Genomic DNA, 15,292 nt, shown 5'->3' on the forward strand with positions numbered 1-15,292 from the left:
CCTGAGCCCCGGCCCCGGTCTCACTGTGAACTCTAATCTGGCCGTAGGCTGAGCCCCGACCCTGGCGTCACATTGAGCCTGGCTGACCCGGGTCCCGGTCTCCGGCAGGACGGTGCAAGCCCTGGCGCTGCTGGCCTTCGCGGCGCTTCCGGAAGCCTGCGCTCGGAGAGCGCGGACGTCTCTGCTGGAGGCCCCTGGCTAACCAAACGGGGGCCCGCAGGGGCTCTCCCTTGTCGGGGAGCAAGAGCGCGGGGCAGCCACAGTGGGGCAAGCCAGAAAGGGCTTTTCCGCGGAGCCTGGCCACGCGCCTCTCTGAGCGCCGGCCCAGCGCCTCTGCTGCGGGGGTGCCCGCGGGGGTGGCGAAGGGTTCTGCCCCCGTTCCGGGGGGTCCAGCGCCACCTCGCGGCCACTCGGAGAATGCGCACGAGCCCCAGGCGCGCACGCGTCTTCCCGGACCTGGACGCGGACGTCGAGCTGGGGGCCACGGCGGGGAGCGCTTCGGCGTCCTCCCGGGACTTGGAACCGCCTCTGGGGTCACACCCAGGCGCAGAGCTGCTCCTCCCCGTCGGGGTGGCGTTCTGTCCGCCCGGAGTCGCTGGACCCTGGGTGTCGGCGGGATCCAGGGGTCCAAGTTGGGGGCGGCAGCAGCAGGCGGAGGCGCCAGGCCAGGCGGGCGCGGGTGGCCGAGGCGAGCACCAGCAGCGGCGGCAGCGAGAGGAAGCCCAGCACGATGAGCGTCGCGGAGCTGCGGTCCGAGAGCAGCGCGCGGCACGTGGGGACCGGCGCCGGGTGGACCTGGAGACAGGGCGCGTGGTCAGGGGGCGGGGTGGGCGGGCGGGGCCTGGGCGCGCCGGCGGGGCTTGGCGCGGAGGCAGGAGGTCTAGAGGGTCGGTGGCCGGGCCCGCCGTGGGCCTGCCGTTTCTGAGGCGAGGATGGGAGGTCAGAAATTCAAGCGGTGAATGGCCGGAGTAGGAATCACTTGCCGCGAGGCTCAGAGAATTCCCGCCCCGCCGTTGCCCGACCCCCGTCCCGCCAACACATACGCTAGCCTTCCACGGCCCTTTTCTGTGCTGGCACCTGACGGGGAGTCCCGACCCGTGAGTGTCACCAGCTGGCGCCACCGTCCCTGCAGCGGCCCTATGTTCGGTCTCCCTCCCCCGCCTTATGCCTATAGGAAGGGGACGCGGGGACCCCCCTGCCTACGCCCTCCCTGCCCCAGACCAAGCCCCAGCCCTTAGCACACGGGGACACCCAGCCCAGGGCGGGAGAGCTCTGCAGGGGCTGCGTGTGGGGTGAGGTGGGGTGGAGAGGGGCTCTGGGCTGGTAAAATCCAACGATATCGTCATCTCCTGGCTCCGGAACCGCCACCTCTTCCCACCCTGCTCCGCTGTCCAGGCGCTGGTGGCCCCTGGTACCAGGCTGGGGGCCCCAGGGGAGGGGAGAGAGCAGTTGCCCGCAGTGGGGAACAAAAGCCCTTTTTCTACTGTGGCCGGTGGTAGAGGAGGGGTTGGCAGGAGGAAGGCCCTCCAGGGAGGGCCATGCATGTCCTTGGGGACAAGGAGGCTGTGCTCGAAGGGGGACAATGCACCGTCAGGCCCCAGGGCCCCCGCCAGCGCCCCCGCCCGTGGAAGGCCCCACTCACCCTGGAGTGGCACAGGAATCCCAGGTAGATGAGGGCGGCTGCTGGCAGCAGCACCAGCAGGAATGTGGTCGCGGGCAGCAGCAGGTGGAGCAAGAGCCCGGCCAGGAGCCGGCCGGGCCGCAGCAGCAGCGTCCTGAGGCCGCGCCCCAGGGCGGGCGCCTGGTGTGCAGGGCGCCCTCGAGGCAGCATGGGCTCCGTGTCCGAAGCGCCCCCTCCCTCGTCCTCCTCTGCCTCCCTCTCCCGCTCGCTCCCGCTCTCGCAGGCCATGGGCCTGGCTGGCTCACAGCAGCCGTCGGGCAGCGATGGAGACCCCCAGGGTCGGCTCTAGATCCCCCGGTCAGACCGCTTCTCGGACCCCAGCAACCAGATGCAGCTCCGCGCTGGAGGGCAGGGCCCTGGGCCAGGCAGACCCTGCCCGGACCGTCCGCGCCCGGGGCCGCACCCTTGCCTCACGTCCCCCTGCTGCCAGGCGGGGTCTCTCTCTGCCGGGCGACCACAGCTCGGGCCCTGGCCGGCCTCCGCAGCTCCTGTCAGGGCTCCCACAGCTGGCCCTGGGGCCGGGCACAGGGGCCAGGCCCTCCTTGCTCCCGGTCCCGCCCTCTGCCCCCTCCCCGCTCCCCCCACAGTGACATCATTTCATAGATCTCGACTCTGACAACGGCCCCATCTGGAGCGGCCACATGGGGTCACCACCCCACCCCCGCCTCGCTCCCCAGCCTTGGTCCCTGCTGGTCCCCTCATCTCCGAACCCGGCCCCTCTCAGCCTCCACCAAACAGGGAAGACGCTGGGCGCCTGCCCCCTGGGGCTGTTGAGAGGGCCCGTGGGGCCCAGTGCACAGCTGGCGCGCGAACGGCGGCCACCGCGGCAGGCGGCCCTGGAAACGGGGGGCATAGGTCCTGTTATTTCAAGTGGGGAGGAAGCATACACCCTGCCCGTCCGCAAACCCCAGCTAAGGGCCCCAGACAGCATAAAACACTCCGACCAGCTCCCTGACCCCGAGGGTTTCCTTGCACAACGAGTGGACAGGGGCCAGCGAGCTGGTTGGGAGCTGACCCGGGGCCACGGGCACCCAGTGCCGACACCGCCGTTCACGCCTCCCCGGTCCCCTTGCCTCTCCCACTTCTCTTTGAGCGCGTTCCAGGCCTCGGGCTCGCCAGCTCCCTCCGACACCTGGAGTCGGGGGGACAACGGCCGCGGTTCAGAGAAACACAGGCCTGCGACAGGCCCGGCCAGGACGGCAGAGGCCCCTCCGCCAGGTGCACACACGGCTCACGCACGCCAAGGTCTTCTGTGGCCGTTCAATCAGAGGGTGAGCGTGAGCTAAAAACTGCTGCAGACGGTGACGTCGGGGCAGAGAGCGGTGAAGGCCAGCACACCTGTCTCACCTCCTTTCGGGCGCCGCCCTGTCCTCAGGTGGGTCGGCGCCCGCCGGGTGCCCGGCCGCGCCAGGCCCCGGGGGTTTAGTGGCAAGTGGGGCCGACGGGGGTGGCTCCGTGCGGGTGTCCCGACAGCCTGGCAGGCCCGGCAGAGGCCCCCTAGGCCGCAGCAGGGTGGGGGAAGGCCATTCCCAGACTTCCCGGCTCTGACGGGGGTGACTGGGCCCCCCAGGTGGATCCTCGGCAACAGCACGCCCTCTGCCGGCCCCTCACCCCGGGCCGCGCTGCTGTGATCTGGCCCATTCTTTTCGGGGTCCCCTATCGGGTGGGGTCGCGGGGAGCTTTCATTCTAGGAGAGGAAGGCAGATACTGAAATAAAACAGGTGCCTCCGTGGACTGACCAGGGGTAAGAAAGCGAAACAGGGTCAGGGACACGGTTGCCTCCCACTGATGGTCCGTTGAGGTTCCCTCTGGGGAGGCAACATCTGAGCAGAGTGACAGGCTTGTGGGGTAGGGTCCCCGCGGCTTGGACCTGAGTGGGGCCCCTTAGCCTCCTACCCGGAGACCCACCCTTTGGTTCCAGCACCTGTCAGGGCTGCTTTCTAGGGAGGGGCGAGGCTCTGTTGCCCCTCTTGGGGGGCGGGGTGGGACGGGGTGGGGCCCAGGTGACACCTCATCCCTGGGAGCCAGAGGGTGGGGGCTGGGTGGGAGCCACAGCCCCAAAGCTGTGCTGCCCCCTGGTGGACAGCGACGGGAGGCGGCTGGAACACCTCCTCCTCCCCCAGGCGGCCGCCCCCAGGGCCTGGGGGAGGGGGAGGCAGAGCCAGCCCCCACCCGGCCCCCCCTGCCCAGGGCTCCCGAACCAAGGCGATCCTCCTGCAGGCCTCACTCGAGCCCCTTCCTGCAGCACCACATCCCGACGCTGCTGGTCTCCTGTCCTGAAAATGCTCCCTCCCTCTCCTGGCCAGCGGTCTACCTGCCTCAGCCTCGCGGACTTGCCTCAGCATCTGCCTCAGGGGGCTTCCTCCCCAGACCCCCTTAGCTAGGCTGCCTGGCTTGGGAGGAAAGGGTCCCACCCCACGCTGCCCCCCTCCCCAGCCTGGAATCGGGGCAGCGGCCAGGCTCCGGCCTGGCAGTGGCCCTGGCAAGGACAGGGGTGTGGGACGGGGCAGGGCCTGAAGGACGGGCCCAGGAGGGCACGTGGGGGCCAGGGGCCGGGGCAGGGGCCCGTCCTGGCACTCCGAAGGCTGTGCTCCTTCCGGGATCTGCGTGTGCCTGCTTGCCTGGCCTTTGTCTCTCGCGGCCCTGGCGGTTGGCGGGGGGACGGGTGCTGGGGTAGGCGCTGCGGCTTCCAGGCAGGGCCTCTCCTTAGCGGCCGGATAAACAGTGTGGAGGAGTGACCCTTGGCTCTGCTCCCCGCCCCGCCCCCCGCAGCTCCAGCCTTCCCGCCCTCCCGGAGCGGGCGCACCTGCCTCCGCCCCCCGCCCCTTCTGGAGGAGTTCGTGGTGAGGCCCCAGGCTGTGGCTGGACCAGGATCAGCATGGAGAGTCCCCTCAGCCAGAGGACAGAGCCCCTGGGCAGCCTCCCTGTGGGGGTAACTGAGAGCCAAGCCTAACTGGTGCCCCGGATTCCTTCGGGGGCGGGGAGTCGAGGGTCTCTGTTGGCCAGGGGACAGGTGGGGTGGGGCTGGCCCAGGGCCACCAGCATCCAAGCAGGATTCTTGTTCTTCTCAGGTGAATTCTGGGAGCTCAGAGCCGGGAGCGCAGGACCTGACTGAGGCGGGAGCAGAGCAGGAACTCAGGTGGATCGAGCTGGGCTCTGAGGAGGCCCTGGGAGCAGGGGCAGAGGGGCCGGGCGCCCCACAGGCCGGGGGATGCCTGCTGCAGGCCGTGTGGGGCGGCCACCCAGGCCTCGCGATGCAGCTGCTGCGGCAGGGAGCCAGTGTGGAGGCGAGGTGAGCGCGGGGCCGGGCCGGGCCTCTGCAGGGAGTGGGAGGCAGAGGTCCCTTCTCTGAGCAGGAAGGATGGGGTTCTCTCAGGGGTGAAGTGGCACCTTCCCAGGCCGGTCCCTTCGCTGAACTGGGGAGGGAGGGCGGGCAAGTCTGGGTCTCCTCCCCGGGCCGCCCCCTGCCTCGCCCACGCAGCCGCCCGGCTCCGCAGGGACAGAGCGGGAAGGACCCCTCTCCATCTGGCGGTGCTGCGCGGCCACGTGCCCCTGGTGCGGCTCCTGCTGCAGCGCGGGGCGCCGGTGGGAGCCGTGGACCGCGCGGGGCGCACGCCGCTGCACGAGGCCCCCTGGCACGGGCACTCGCAGGTCGCCGAGCTGCTGCTGCGACGCGGAGCCCTGGCGGCGGCGCGCTCCGGGGCCGGCCTCACGCCGCTGCACTGGGCGGCCGCGCTGGGCCGCACGCTGCTGGCTGGGCTCCTGCTGGCGGCACCGGGCCCGGGCGCCGAGGTGGCGGACACGTGCGGCTGGACGGCGGCGCATTGGGCGGCCGCAGGCGGCCGGCTGCCGGTGCTGGAGCTGCTGGCGGCGGGCGACGGCGCGGGCCTGGACGGCGCCCTGCTAGTGGCGGCCGCGGCGGGGCGCGCGGCGGCGCTGCGCCTCCTCCTGGACTGCGGCGCGCGGGTGGACGCCCGGGACAGCGCGGGGGCCACCGCGCTCAGCATCGCCTCCGCTTCGGGCCGCCGGCAGGTATGTCCCGGCCTGACCCCCGCGTGACGGGGCGGGTGCAAGGGGCCGCCTTCACCCCAGGGGCTGTGCCGCGCACCGCAGGTGCGCGCACGGCGCGGGCAGGCGGGCGAGCGGGTCGCGCTCTCCGCCCGAGGCCGCAGGGCAGGAGGGGGCGGGGCAGGGGCAGCCTTGCCCGGGCTCCGGGTGTGTGAAGGCTCCGGGAAGCCTGGAGGGGCGTGTCCGGCCGGCCTTCGGGGTTTATTCTGGTGACGCGCAGCAACGAACGCCTGCTGAGCACCAGGCGTGGCCGGAGTCCCGCCAGCCCCCAGACCGCAGGCGGACGGCCGGTGGCTGCAAATCCTGGCTGTGGCCTAAGGACGCTGTGGGGACAAGTGCAAGCCTCTAAGCAGAGCTCCTCCTGGGTGCCGTCTCCGGGGGCTCCTTTACCAAATGGGGACTCAGCGTCGAGGGAAAGGCGGTTCGGTGACGCAGATCAGACGAGGTCTGGGTCGGGCCAGTGGCCCGGCGGCCTCCGCGCCTCACCCCCGTGGGCCCGGGCTGGCCTCCACCTGCCCTCCCCTCCTCTTTCAGGACATGGAGGTGCTGCTTGACCACGGAGCCGACCCGGGCCTCCCGGACAAGCATGGACGCGCTGCACTCCATAGAGCGGCCGCCAGGGGGCACCTGCCTGCCGTCCAGCTGCTGGCAGCGCGGGGAGCGGAGCTGGATGCTCGAGACTCCTTGGGCCTCACCCCCCTGCACCACGCCGCTCGGGGAGGCCACGTGGAAGTCGCCAGCCACCTCCTGGACAGAGGCGCACAGGTCAACGCAGCTGGCTGGCTCCGCAGGACACCCCTGCACCTCGCTGTGGAGCGAGGCCACCGCCCCACTGCAGAGCTCCTGCTGCGCAGGGGCGCCAGCCCCGCCCCAAGCGCCCCGTGGGGTCCGGTGGCCCAGGACCTGGTGTCCTCGGGGGGCCTGCCCCAGGCCAGGCCTGCCCTTGACTGGGAGCAGAATGACGGCTAGGGGCACACAGCCCGGCGCCCGAGCCCACACGGCCGGGGCCTGGGTCGCTTGCCGGGCCCCGCCCTCCTAGGCTGAGGCCCTGGCAGAGAAGGGGGACAGTGGCTTGCGCCCCCGCGAGGGTCCCACGGCCTGGCTTGGGACGGCCCCCTGACTCCTGGGGGCGCATCGCCTCTGCCACCACGGCCTTCCCCACAGCCTTTGCCAGAGAGACTGAGCCGTGGCCATGGATTCGTGGCCACGGATTTGACCAAAACCTGATGGTCCCCACTTTGTGTGCCCCAGGGTGTGGCCCTCAGCTGCTCTCTCTGCACCTAAGGAAGTCCTTCCTGTGCTTTCTTAGCCTCAGCATTTGTCTATTTCCCATTAACTACGGGGCCACGCCCAGGGCCACAGCGGTTTACGGCCCGGGGACCCAGAGCTCACACGCCTGCCCACCCGCTCGCCCGCGGATGGTGCCTGCCCTGAATTCCCAGGGCCACGTGCCACGGCCGAGCCCCCTGCGGTGTCCAACAGGCCGGCCCCAAACCATCCGGCCCTGCCCGGCCCTGCCCTTCCCCGGGGACCCGGCCCTGACGGGGCCTGGGCTCTGCCCGCCCCCACCCCTCACTGACACTGCTCTCCCTGTGGCCCTGCGGGGCCTTGCGTGGCCCCGCGTCTGGGCAAATACAATAAAATCTGCTTTCTGTGGCCTGTACCTCCCTGTTGCCGCTCGGCCACCTCCACAAATGAAAGCCCTGTGGCCCTGGCTGGTGCGGCTCAGCGGACTGAGCACCGGCCTGTGACCCTGGAGGTCGCCAGTTCCGTCCCCAGTGAGGGCACAGGCCTGGGCTGGGGGCCGGGTCCCTTGCTGGGGGCGTGCGAGAGGCAACCCATCAACGTGTCTCTCACACATTGATGTTTCTCTCCCTTTCTCCTTTCCTTCTCTCTGAAAAGAAACAAAATCTTTAAAAAAGGAACTGTTGTCTCCGACCGCCCGCCTCCATGTCCCCACAGAACATCATTGCCTTCATTCAGTTTAAAAGCGCACACCCGCTGAAAGAAGAGCTTCACCAGGCAGAGCTCGCCTTCCCACAGCCAGCACCGTCACGCCCAGGGAGCGCCTCTGCTCGGCCGTGGCAGGGCGGGGGTCTTACTCCCGGGGCCACAGCGGGCCCTTAGGGGGTCTGCAGGCCCGTGCGGCCGGCCAGGGGCAGAGCGGGCTGCACCTGGGAGGGGAGGCGGGGAGGCCCGTGAGATGCTGGCCGTGGCGGGCGGTGCAGGCAGCAGGCAGCGTGGGTGACTCTGCGGGCAGAGCCCTGTGCACTTGCTGATGGGCTGGACGTGGGGGGCCAGGGAAAGGCAGGGACAACCGTGACCCCTGGGGAGGCCTGGGCCCCAGGTGGAGGGGTCGGGGGTACTTCCCCTTAGACAGGAAGAGCAGATACGCAGATGACGTCGGGGGAAGGGGTGCGCCGTGCCGCCGTGGGAGTCCCCAGAGCACGGGGCGTTAGGAAGCTGCAGGGGGACCAACCGCAGGCGGCTGGCACCGACTGCGGCCTCTGCCTTCAGCACGCTCTTCCCCCGCTGCACCCGCGGCGGCCCGAGCCCCCAGCAGCCTGGCCTGCGGCGTTGCCGTAGCCGGGCCGGCCCCCATCCAGCTGGTCTTCCTGCCTGACCCCTTGCCTCTGCAGTCCGTTCCCAAAGCAGTAGCTGCGGTCTTTTTAATTTTTGTTTTGTTGTGTTTTGAGAGCATGTTTATTAAAGCTGGGGCAGTGCAACAAGGAAGGGAAGAGCGGGAGAGCCCAGGCGGGGCTGCTCTGGCTCAGAGCACAGTCAGAGCAAAGGGGGCCGTGGAGACAGGTTCGGGGGCTGAGCCTGGGGCAGGGAGCCACCGCCCACTGCTCCCCGGGTTGCCAGTCTCGTGGAGACCCCTAGAGTTCAGGAGACACGCCTGTGGGGAAGGGGAGGGGAGGGAGGGTGCGGGTGGGCTCCCGGGAGAGCACTCCCACGGCCACGACCTTGTTTGATAAGTTAGGTGACACTCTCCCGCTCAAAATCCCCCCAAGGGCTCCTGTCCTGGAGAAAGAAAACCGTGGTGTGGAGTGTGGCTCGCAGACGCCCTCTGGTGCCGTGCCTCTCGTGTGCTCCTGCGTCAGCGGGAGTGTGTACCTCCCACGCAGGCCTGGAGCCTTGGCCTTGGCCCCTTGACTGAGCGGACTTTTGTGACCACTGGCCGCCAGCCTGCTGCCGACACGCCGTGTCTTCCCAGGGCGCGCCAAGGAGGTGACACCGCTTCCACACTGCCTTGTCCTGGGGCCCCTGGCTGCCAAGCCTGAGCAAGCCCCGGGGCAGCCAGGAGGTCAAAGTCCTTGCGTGGCCTTCAGGGTCCTAAACACCCTCACCAACTGCATTCTCCAGCAGCAGACCCGCTTACTGGGCCTGGCCCTGGGACCCTCACTGGCTGCACTCCCCCCCACGCTGGCAGTTTGCTGCCCTTGACCACACCAGGCGGCTCCTGCCTTGGGCCTGGGCACAGGCTGACCCCTCCGCCTGGCTGATCAGCCGCTTCCTCCTTCTCTCGAACGTCACCCTCCGCGCCCTCTCCCGACACTATTTAAAACTCACCCGGCCAAAGGGAAAGCTCTTCTTCAAGGAGGACGCCAGCGGATACGGACAGAGGGCGGGCGAGTGTGCCCTTGGTGAGGGCGGGGGGCTCGTGCTGTGTCCGAGCGCGGAGCCATGCGGGCCCCCGGTAGCCACTCTGTCCCTGCACTTGTCACGTACTTCCAGTCCACAGCAGCCCTTCAGCCCACGGAGTGCTTTTCCTGGCAGCCCCGGGCGCGGGGCTGAATAAGGCAAAGGGACTGGGGCCTGGCCACCTCTGCCAGAAAGGAGACCCCTCAGCCAGGTGGCCAGGCGACCTTTGCTTTGGAACTACCATCCCCCCAGTGCCTCTCCCTCCTTCACAGGCGTCCCCCACCTCTGCCCACCCACCTCCGCCTCAGCGGCTGCTCACAGCAAGGCCGGCAATGATTCACAGTGTTTCTCTGCAAATTACTTATTAGGTGCGAATGCAGGGATGGTGGAGCAACCTGGAAAACAACACCCTCGCCAGCCAGTCAAGGCTGACGCCACCACGTGGGCACAGGCTGCTGCCTTGGCCTCCTGCCCTGGACCAAGGACACAATGTAATTAACGCAGGATTCCACCAAAAATGCATGACCTGATTCGGATCAGAAGGAAACATCGAACTCAAGTTGAAAGGCATCGGACAAAGGAGCCGCTACTTGTCTAGATGCTAAGGCCAAGAAGAGCAAAGAAGGGCTGAGTAGCAGGTCCAGATTACGACTGAAAATCAGACACAGCGAAATACAGTGCAGGATCCCGGGCAGGGACAAAGGGATACAGGACACTTAACAAAACTGGAATATGGACTGGAGGTAGACAACAGTATTCGACTAATGTTCAACTGCTGATTTTCATCAGGGACTGTGGTTTTTAAGAGAATGTCTTCATTCTTAGGAAATGCACAGTACAGCATTCAGGTGTCTCCAACTTCCTTTCAAATGGTCCCGAAAAACGCCACGGATGTGTTTATAAACATTTATAGCCCCAGGTGGTGTGGCTCAGAGGATCGAGCGCCCGCCTGTGACCCAAAACATAGCTGGTTCAATGCCCAGTCGGGGCACATGCCTGGGTTGTGGGCCAGGTCCCCAGTAGGGGGGCGCACAAGAGGCAACCCTCTCTTTCTCCCTCCCCTCTCTCTAAAAATAAAAAAAAAATCTTTAAACAATTTTCCTTAAATGGAGCAAAGTGTAAACAGTTGTGCATTCGGGAAAAGCCTACTGGGGAATTCCTTCAACTGTTGCAATTTTTCTAGAATTTAAAATTATATCCCAACAAAATGTCTCAAGAATTGCACTTACTTTATGCCTCTCCCTTCACTCATTTTTTTACTGTGGTAAAAGACACATAACGTAAAGCTTACCAGTTTAAGTATTTTTCAAAAACATGCATTTTTTAAAATTAACGATTTTCTTTACTTTTAGAGAGGAGAACGGAGGTAAAAACGTGGAGAAAAACCTGAGGGTGGTTGCCTCTCGCGCGCCCCCTACTGAGGACCCGACCCACAACCCAGTCCTGTGCCCTGACTCGGGATCGAACCGGCGACCCTTCGGTTCGGCGGTCAGCGCTCAATCCACCAAGCCACGCAAGCCTGCACCAACTCAAGCATTTCAAAGGGTCCCATTCGGTGGCGTTCAGGACTTTGATAGCGTTACGCAGCCACCATCACCACTATCCAGTTGCAGAGATCATCATCCAAAAGGAAACCTCCCCCTGGCAGCCGCTCTCCCAGCCGTCCCCGTAGGTTTGGTGTCCGTGGATCCGCCTAGTCTGGGCATTCCGTGGGACGCAACCGCACATGTGGCCTTCGCACCCCGTGGGGCGCGGTCCGGGATCACCCAGCGGAGGCCTGCAGTGGTCCTTTGATCCCCGCGGGGCACACGGAGGCCACATCCTGCGGACGCGTTAGCATTTCCTTCCCCACCGTCCTGGTCGCGCGCCTTGCACTCCACGCCCACTTCCAGGTCCCGCCGCTCACGAGCATGCGCACGAGAACGGGGCGGTGGCGGGGCTGGGGCGCACGCGCCATGCCCCGGAAGTCCCGGCGGGCCGCTGACCCGGAAGCTTTCGGGCGGCGCGGTGCGTGCGTCTTTGAGAGAGACCCCAGCCTGGGGCGCCATGGTCTTTCTCACGGGGCAGCTGTGGCTGCGGAGCCGCGTCACCGACCGCTACTGGCGGGTCCAGGAGGTGCTGAAGCACGCGCGGGTGAGTTGGCGGCGCACGCCCCGGGCCCCCGGCGCGCCCCAGGCGCGCGCGGGCCCCGCCCACAGCCCTCCTTTCCCGTTTCTTGACCCAGCATTTCCGGGGGAGAAAGAACCGCTGCTACCGGCTGGCCGTCCGGGCTGTAATAAGAGCGTTTGTGAAATGCACGAAAGCCCGGAGACTGAAGAGGAGGAACTTGCGGACGGTGAGCCTGGCCCCGGGGGTCCCGGCGTCCCGGCGTCCCGCCCCGCCAGCCGTGTCAACGCGGGCAGAGGGGCGGAACGGCCGCTCTCCCCTCCCGTCGGGGCTGCCGACGTGTCTGAGGCCAAACCCCGCATCTCAGGACACGGTCGGCTTCCCCGTCTTCCCGCTGCCGAGGCGGAAACCTCAGCGTCGCGCTCAGGGCCTCTGTTTCTCCTGTTGTCACACCCCAGACCCCGGTGGGAACCGGGCGGCCGGCGCCCAGCGTCCTCATCGCCATCGCACGGGCCCCCTCGTCGCGCTCCCGCTCCACCCAGCCGCCCCGCTGCGTCCGCTGCTCGCGCGCCCGTGTGCCGAGACGCGGGTGGCTTCCTTTCTTTCCCACTCGTGAGAAAGGCGAGCCCAGCCCACCCTCTACTCTGGGCTCTTTCGCGGCCCCGCTTCCTCCCACGCAGTTTGCTCGGGGCTTTTCGCGGAGCGCCGCGCAGCTCGCGCCTTCGTGACCTCAGCATCCACTGCAGCTCGTTCGGCGTGGTCAGTTTGTTTGTGGCTCGTCCCCCGCCCCCCGCCCCCAGCAGAAGGCAGGTTCCACGGGGGATCTTTCTCCTGTTGAATGCTGTGGCGCCGGGTCCGGATCAGCCACACTGTCCGTGCGGACTGAGTGAGGCTGTTGGGGGGGCTACAGCTGACCCTTTAAAATCAGCTACGATTCAGTAACCCCGGACTAGGACCCCAGCGCCGTGAACGCCCTGTGCACGCGGGATCTGTGCGGAGCGGCCTCTGCATCCCGGCGCTGTTTGCGCCTCGGGGAATAGAGGCCTGCAGCCCCTGGTCCCCGGGACCCTGCTGCGCTCTGTCCCGAGGAGGTGCGAAGAGGCGTGAGCAGGGCCTTGCGTGTGCACGGCTGCCGCCAGCGGTGAGCAGAGGTTCCTAGGGTAGGTCCCTGGACAGCGCAGCGCCCGGCGGGGACTTGTTAGAAATACAGATTCCCAGGCGCCACCTGCACCCACTCAAGCAAAAACACTGGAGGCGAGGGGGGCCCAGCGTCGTTTGAACAAACCCGTGGGCGATTCCGATGCTCCAGCAAACCTGAGAGCCACCGACGCGCGGGGAGAGTGGGCTCCACTCTTAACATCGAGTACAGAATGGTTGGGGAAAGGTCCCTCGTTCAACTGAGCAGATCCTCTCAGAAGGCATGTGCGTCACAGGCTCACCCTTCCAGACCCTTGCCGGCCCCCCCTGACCCTGGACCCGCTGCCCGCACGCCCTGCTGCTTGCTCCTTGCCAGCCAGGCCCTCCGCCGTCCAGCCCGAGGCCTCCCTCAGGTTGCTCGTCCCCCGAAGCATTTGCAGGGAGTGTTTCACGCCACGCGGTAGCCCTGGCCCCCGTGGATCCTTTCCGCATCTGCAGCCTCGTCTGTTCAGTCTCGCTCGTCTCTGTGTTCTCGGGTCTTGCTTGGTGCTCGCCAGTGAAAGCAGCTGGCGTCTGGACGAAGAGCACTCGCCGTTCATTGCTCGCTGCTGTTCGCTGCCTGTTTACCTGAAAAGAAAACACTGACTTTTCTATTTACCTCTTTTTTAATAAAGATTTTATTTACTTTTAGAGAGGGGGGAAGGAGGGAGAAAGAGGGAGGCATCATGCGGCAAACTGGGGACCTGGCCTGCAGCCCATGCATGTGTCGTGACTGGGCATTGAACCAGTGACATTTCAGTTTGAAGGCCAGCTCTCAATCCACTGAGTCATACCAGCCAGGATGTCTACTTACTTTTACAAAAACCTAGTTAGGTCAGAACCTTTTTTGGGAGGTATGGTTATAACACCTAATTAGCTTTTAAGCATCTCAGCGTTTTCTTGTTTCAGCTCTGGATTAATCGAATCACAGCTGCCTCCCAGGAGCACGGCCTGAAGTACCCAGCGTTCATCGGCAGTTTAATTAAGGTACGGCTGAGGATGTGGTGCCGTCCAGATGCTGAGCGGCTTCAGAAGCCGGCCCATGGGTGTGGCGGCGTGGGGTTGGCACCTGAACACTGCGCTCGTTCTCTGGGAGGAGTTCTGGCGGCTTCCGGGACTCCCTGCGCCAGCTGCCCCCTTGCCCTGCTGGTGGTAGGGCTGGAAGTGGACGCAAGGTGACAAGATGCGAGCCCTGGCGTTTCCCCATCGAAGGGAAAAGGTAGAGAAACTGGGTTCTAATTTCAGAGTTTTTACTCTGAGTTCTGATGAGGCAGCAGGTAAAGTTGAAACTCATGCAACTGAAAAGGAGGGAAGTGTCTTGGAGGGAGCAACCATGAGTCGCGAAATCCGGGCAATTGTTTGACCCGGAGATCATGACGTTCTGGGGGGGGGGGGGATGTGTTTCTGCCTTGTACCAGTGCCCGTCTTTGGTACTCAGTGAAGATCCTCGGGTCCTGCTGGGGGTCCTGAGGCTTGCAGAGAAGGGCTTTGCCCAGGACACACAGGTCCCAGGCGGCGGGGCAGGTTCCCCTCCTGCGTGTGCCACATGGAGACCGCCTGCCTCTGCACCTCAGTTTTCGGAGGTCACCTCCAGTTTTGCTTGGCAGACGACTTGTCTGTCTTGGGAACTGGAACCCCTGGTTTTGGTCCCTGTTCCTCTGCTTGTGTCTTGTCTCATCGTTGGTAAATGGAGACTCATCTCCTTTTCTGAACTGACCTCAAGGGTGACCCCAGGCCCGCAGCTGTAGTTCTGGGTGATGACTGGGCCCTGACCAGGGTCCTCGGTGTCCTGGCACCAGGACGGGGTGCCAGCCTCCTCTCCAGTCCCCTCCTGATCCACCTTCATCCTCCAGTGTGCACTCCCGGCTCCTGGCCCCCCGTGACCGCCCCGAACAGATGCCGTGTCCCGTGAGGGCAGAGCCAGCTGTGGAGCTGGGCGCGCGCAGGCGCCGAGTGCGACTGGGAGCCCCGCGGCGTGTCCCCCTGCCGCCGCCGCCGCCGCAGGACGCAGTCCCGACTCTGACACGGCTCTGCTTCTCTCCCCAGTGCCAGGTGGAGCTCAACAGGAAAGTGCTGGCCGACCTGGCCATCTATGAGCCAAAGACTTTTAAATCCTTGGCTGCTTTGGCCAAAAGGAGGCGACAGGAAGGATTTGCTGCTGCCTTGGGGGACGGGAAGGAGCCTGAAGGCGTATTTTCCAGAGTGGCACAGTACCACTGAGGGGACCCCGCCCTCCGCGGCCCGGTGTCTCGGGAAGAGGCTTCTCCCCATGATCATCACTTGGAAGGGGCTCAGCCATTTGCCGGCAGTGCGCTGCGCGCGGTCTGTGGTTGTGCCCACGCCACCGCGGCAGCGGGTCGGGGAGAAGCACCGCCTGTCCTCGGACCGGCCGGGAACGTCTCGTGTTTGCAGGCTGCGCTCTGAATAAAGCCCGCGTGGCCATCTGCCTGTGCGGTTGTGTCGTCTGGCATCAAGCAGATGTGGAGGGGGCCGCTGGGGGTCACCTGCGTCTGTGCCTTCCCCTCGGGCCCTCAGGTCCTCTCCTGCGGGGGCTGTTTGCACCAGGGCGCTGAGTTCTGACGCTGGCTCCCCTCAGGGCCCTGGGAGCCTCCGCTA

At 66.2% G+C, this 15,292-nt stretch overlaps 3 protein-coding genes across 3 annotated transcripts; 2 read left to right on the forward strand and 1 right to left on the reverse strand.

The window, feature by feature from the left end:
- Window positions 1-534: 534 nt before the first annotated feature.
- On the reverse strand, window positions 535-3,322 carry TMEM88B (transmembrane protein 88B). Its single transcript, XM_054583762.1, has 4 exons — window positions 3,293-3,322; window positions 2,697-2,813; window positions 1,643-1,966; window positions 535-795 (listed from the first exon to the last, which is right to left on the reverse strand). Exons 1-4 carry the CDS (start codon window positions 3,320-3,322, stop codon window positions 535-537), a joined length of 732 nt encoding a protein of 243 aa, XP_054439737.1.
- A 641-nt stretch (window positions 3,323-3,963) lies between these two features.
- On the forward strand, window positions 3,964-6,735 carry ANKRD65 (ankyrin repeat domain 65). The gene is made up of 5 exons (XM_054583775.1): window positions 3,964-3,989; window positions 4,454-4,613; window positions 4,753-4,973; window positions 5,179-5,713; window positions 6,284-6,735. Exons 1-5 carry the CDS (start codon window positions 3,964-3,966, stop codon window positions 6,716-6,718), a joined length of 1,377 nt encoding a protein of 458 aa, XP_054439750.1. The 3' UTR covers window positions 6,719-6,735.
- Window positions 6,736-11,382: 4,647 nt separating this feature from the next.
- On the forward strand, window positions 11,383-15,116 carry MRPL20 (mitochondrial ribosomal protein L20). Its single transcript, XM_054584466.1, has 4 exons — window positions 11,383-11,527; window positions 11,619-11,729; window positions 13,586-13,663; window positions 14,723-15,116. Exons 1-4 carry the CDS (start codon window positions 11,441-11,443, stop codon window positions 14,894-14,896), a joined length of 450 nt encoding a protein of 149 aa, XP_054440441.1. The 5' UTR covers window positions 11,383-11,440; the 3' UTR covers window positions 14,897-15,116.
- Window positions 15,117-15,292: the final 176 nt, after the last annotated feature.

Source organism: Pteronotus mesoamericanus, unplaced genomic scaffold, assembly GCF_021234165.1.
Source record: "Pteronotus mesoamericanus isolate MK-2021 breed Mesoamerican mustached bat unplaced genomic scaffold, CSHL_Meso_final contig_1193, whole genome shotgun sequence".
NCBI classification, from domain to species: domain Eukaryota; kingdom Metazoa; phylum Chordata; class Mammalia; order Chiroptera; family Mormoopidae; genus Pteronotus; species Pteronotus mesoamericanus.

Coding starts and splice junctions, on each gene's coding strand:
- MRPL20 (XM_054584466.1), top strand. CDS start 11,441: ATGGTCTTTCTCACGGGGCAGCTGTGGCTGCGGAGCCGCGTCACCGAC. Junction 11,528..11,618: donor AGGTGCTGAAGCACGCGCGG/GTGAGTTGGCGG, acceptor TTCTTGACCCAG/CATTTCCGGGGGAGAAAGAA. Junction 11,730..13,585: donor AGAGGAGGAACTTGCGGACG/GTGAGCCTGGCC, acceptor TTCTTGTTTCAG/CTCTGGATTAATCGAATCAC.
- ANKRD65 (XM_054583775.1), top strand. CDS start 3,964: ATGCTCCCTCCCTCTCCTGGCCAGCG. Junction 4,614..4,752: donor TGGGCAGCCTCCCTGTGGGG/GTAACTGAGAGC, acceptor TGTTCTTCTCAG/GTGAATTCTGGGAGCTCAGA. Junction 4,974..5,178: donor GGAGCCAGTGTGGAGGCGAG/GTGAGCGCGGGG, acceptor CCGGCTCCGCAG/GGACAGAGCGGGAAGGACCC.
- TMEM88B (XM_054583762.1), bottom strand. CDS start 3,322: ATGGGCCAGATCACAGCAGCGCGGCCCGGG. Junction 2,814..3,292: donor TCACAGCAGCGCGGCCCGGG/GTGAGGGGCCGG, acceptor CCCCGACTCCAG/GTGTCGGAGGGAGCTGGCGA. Junction 796..1,642: donor GATTCCTGTGCCACTCCAGG/GTGAGTGGGGCC, acceptor CCCTGTCTCCAG/GTCCACCCGGCGCCGGTCCC.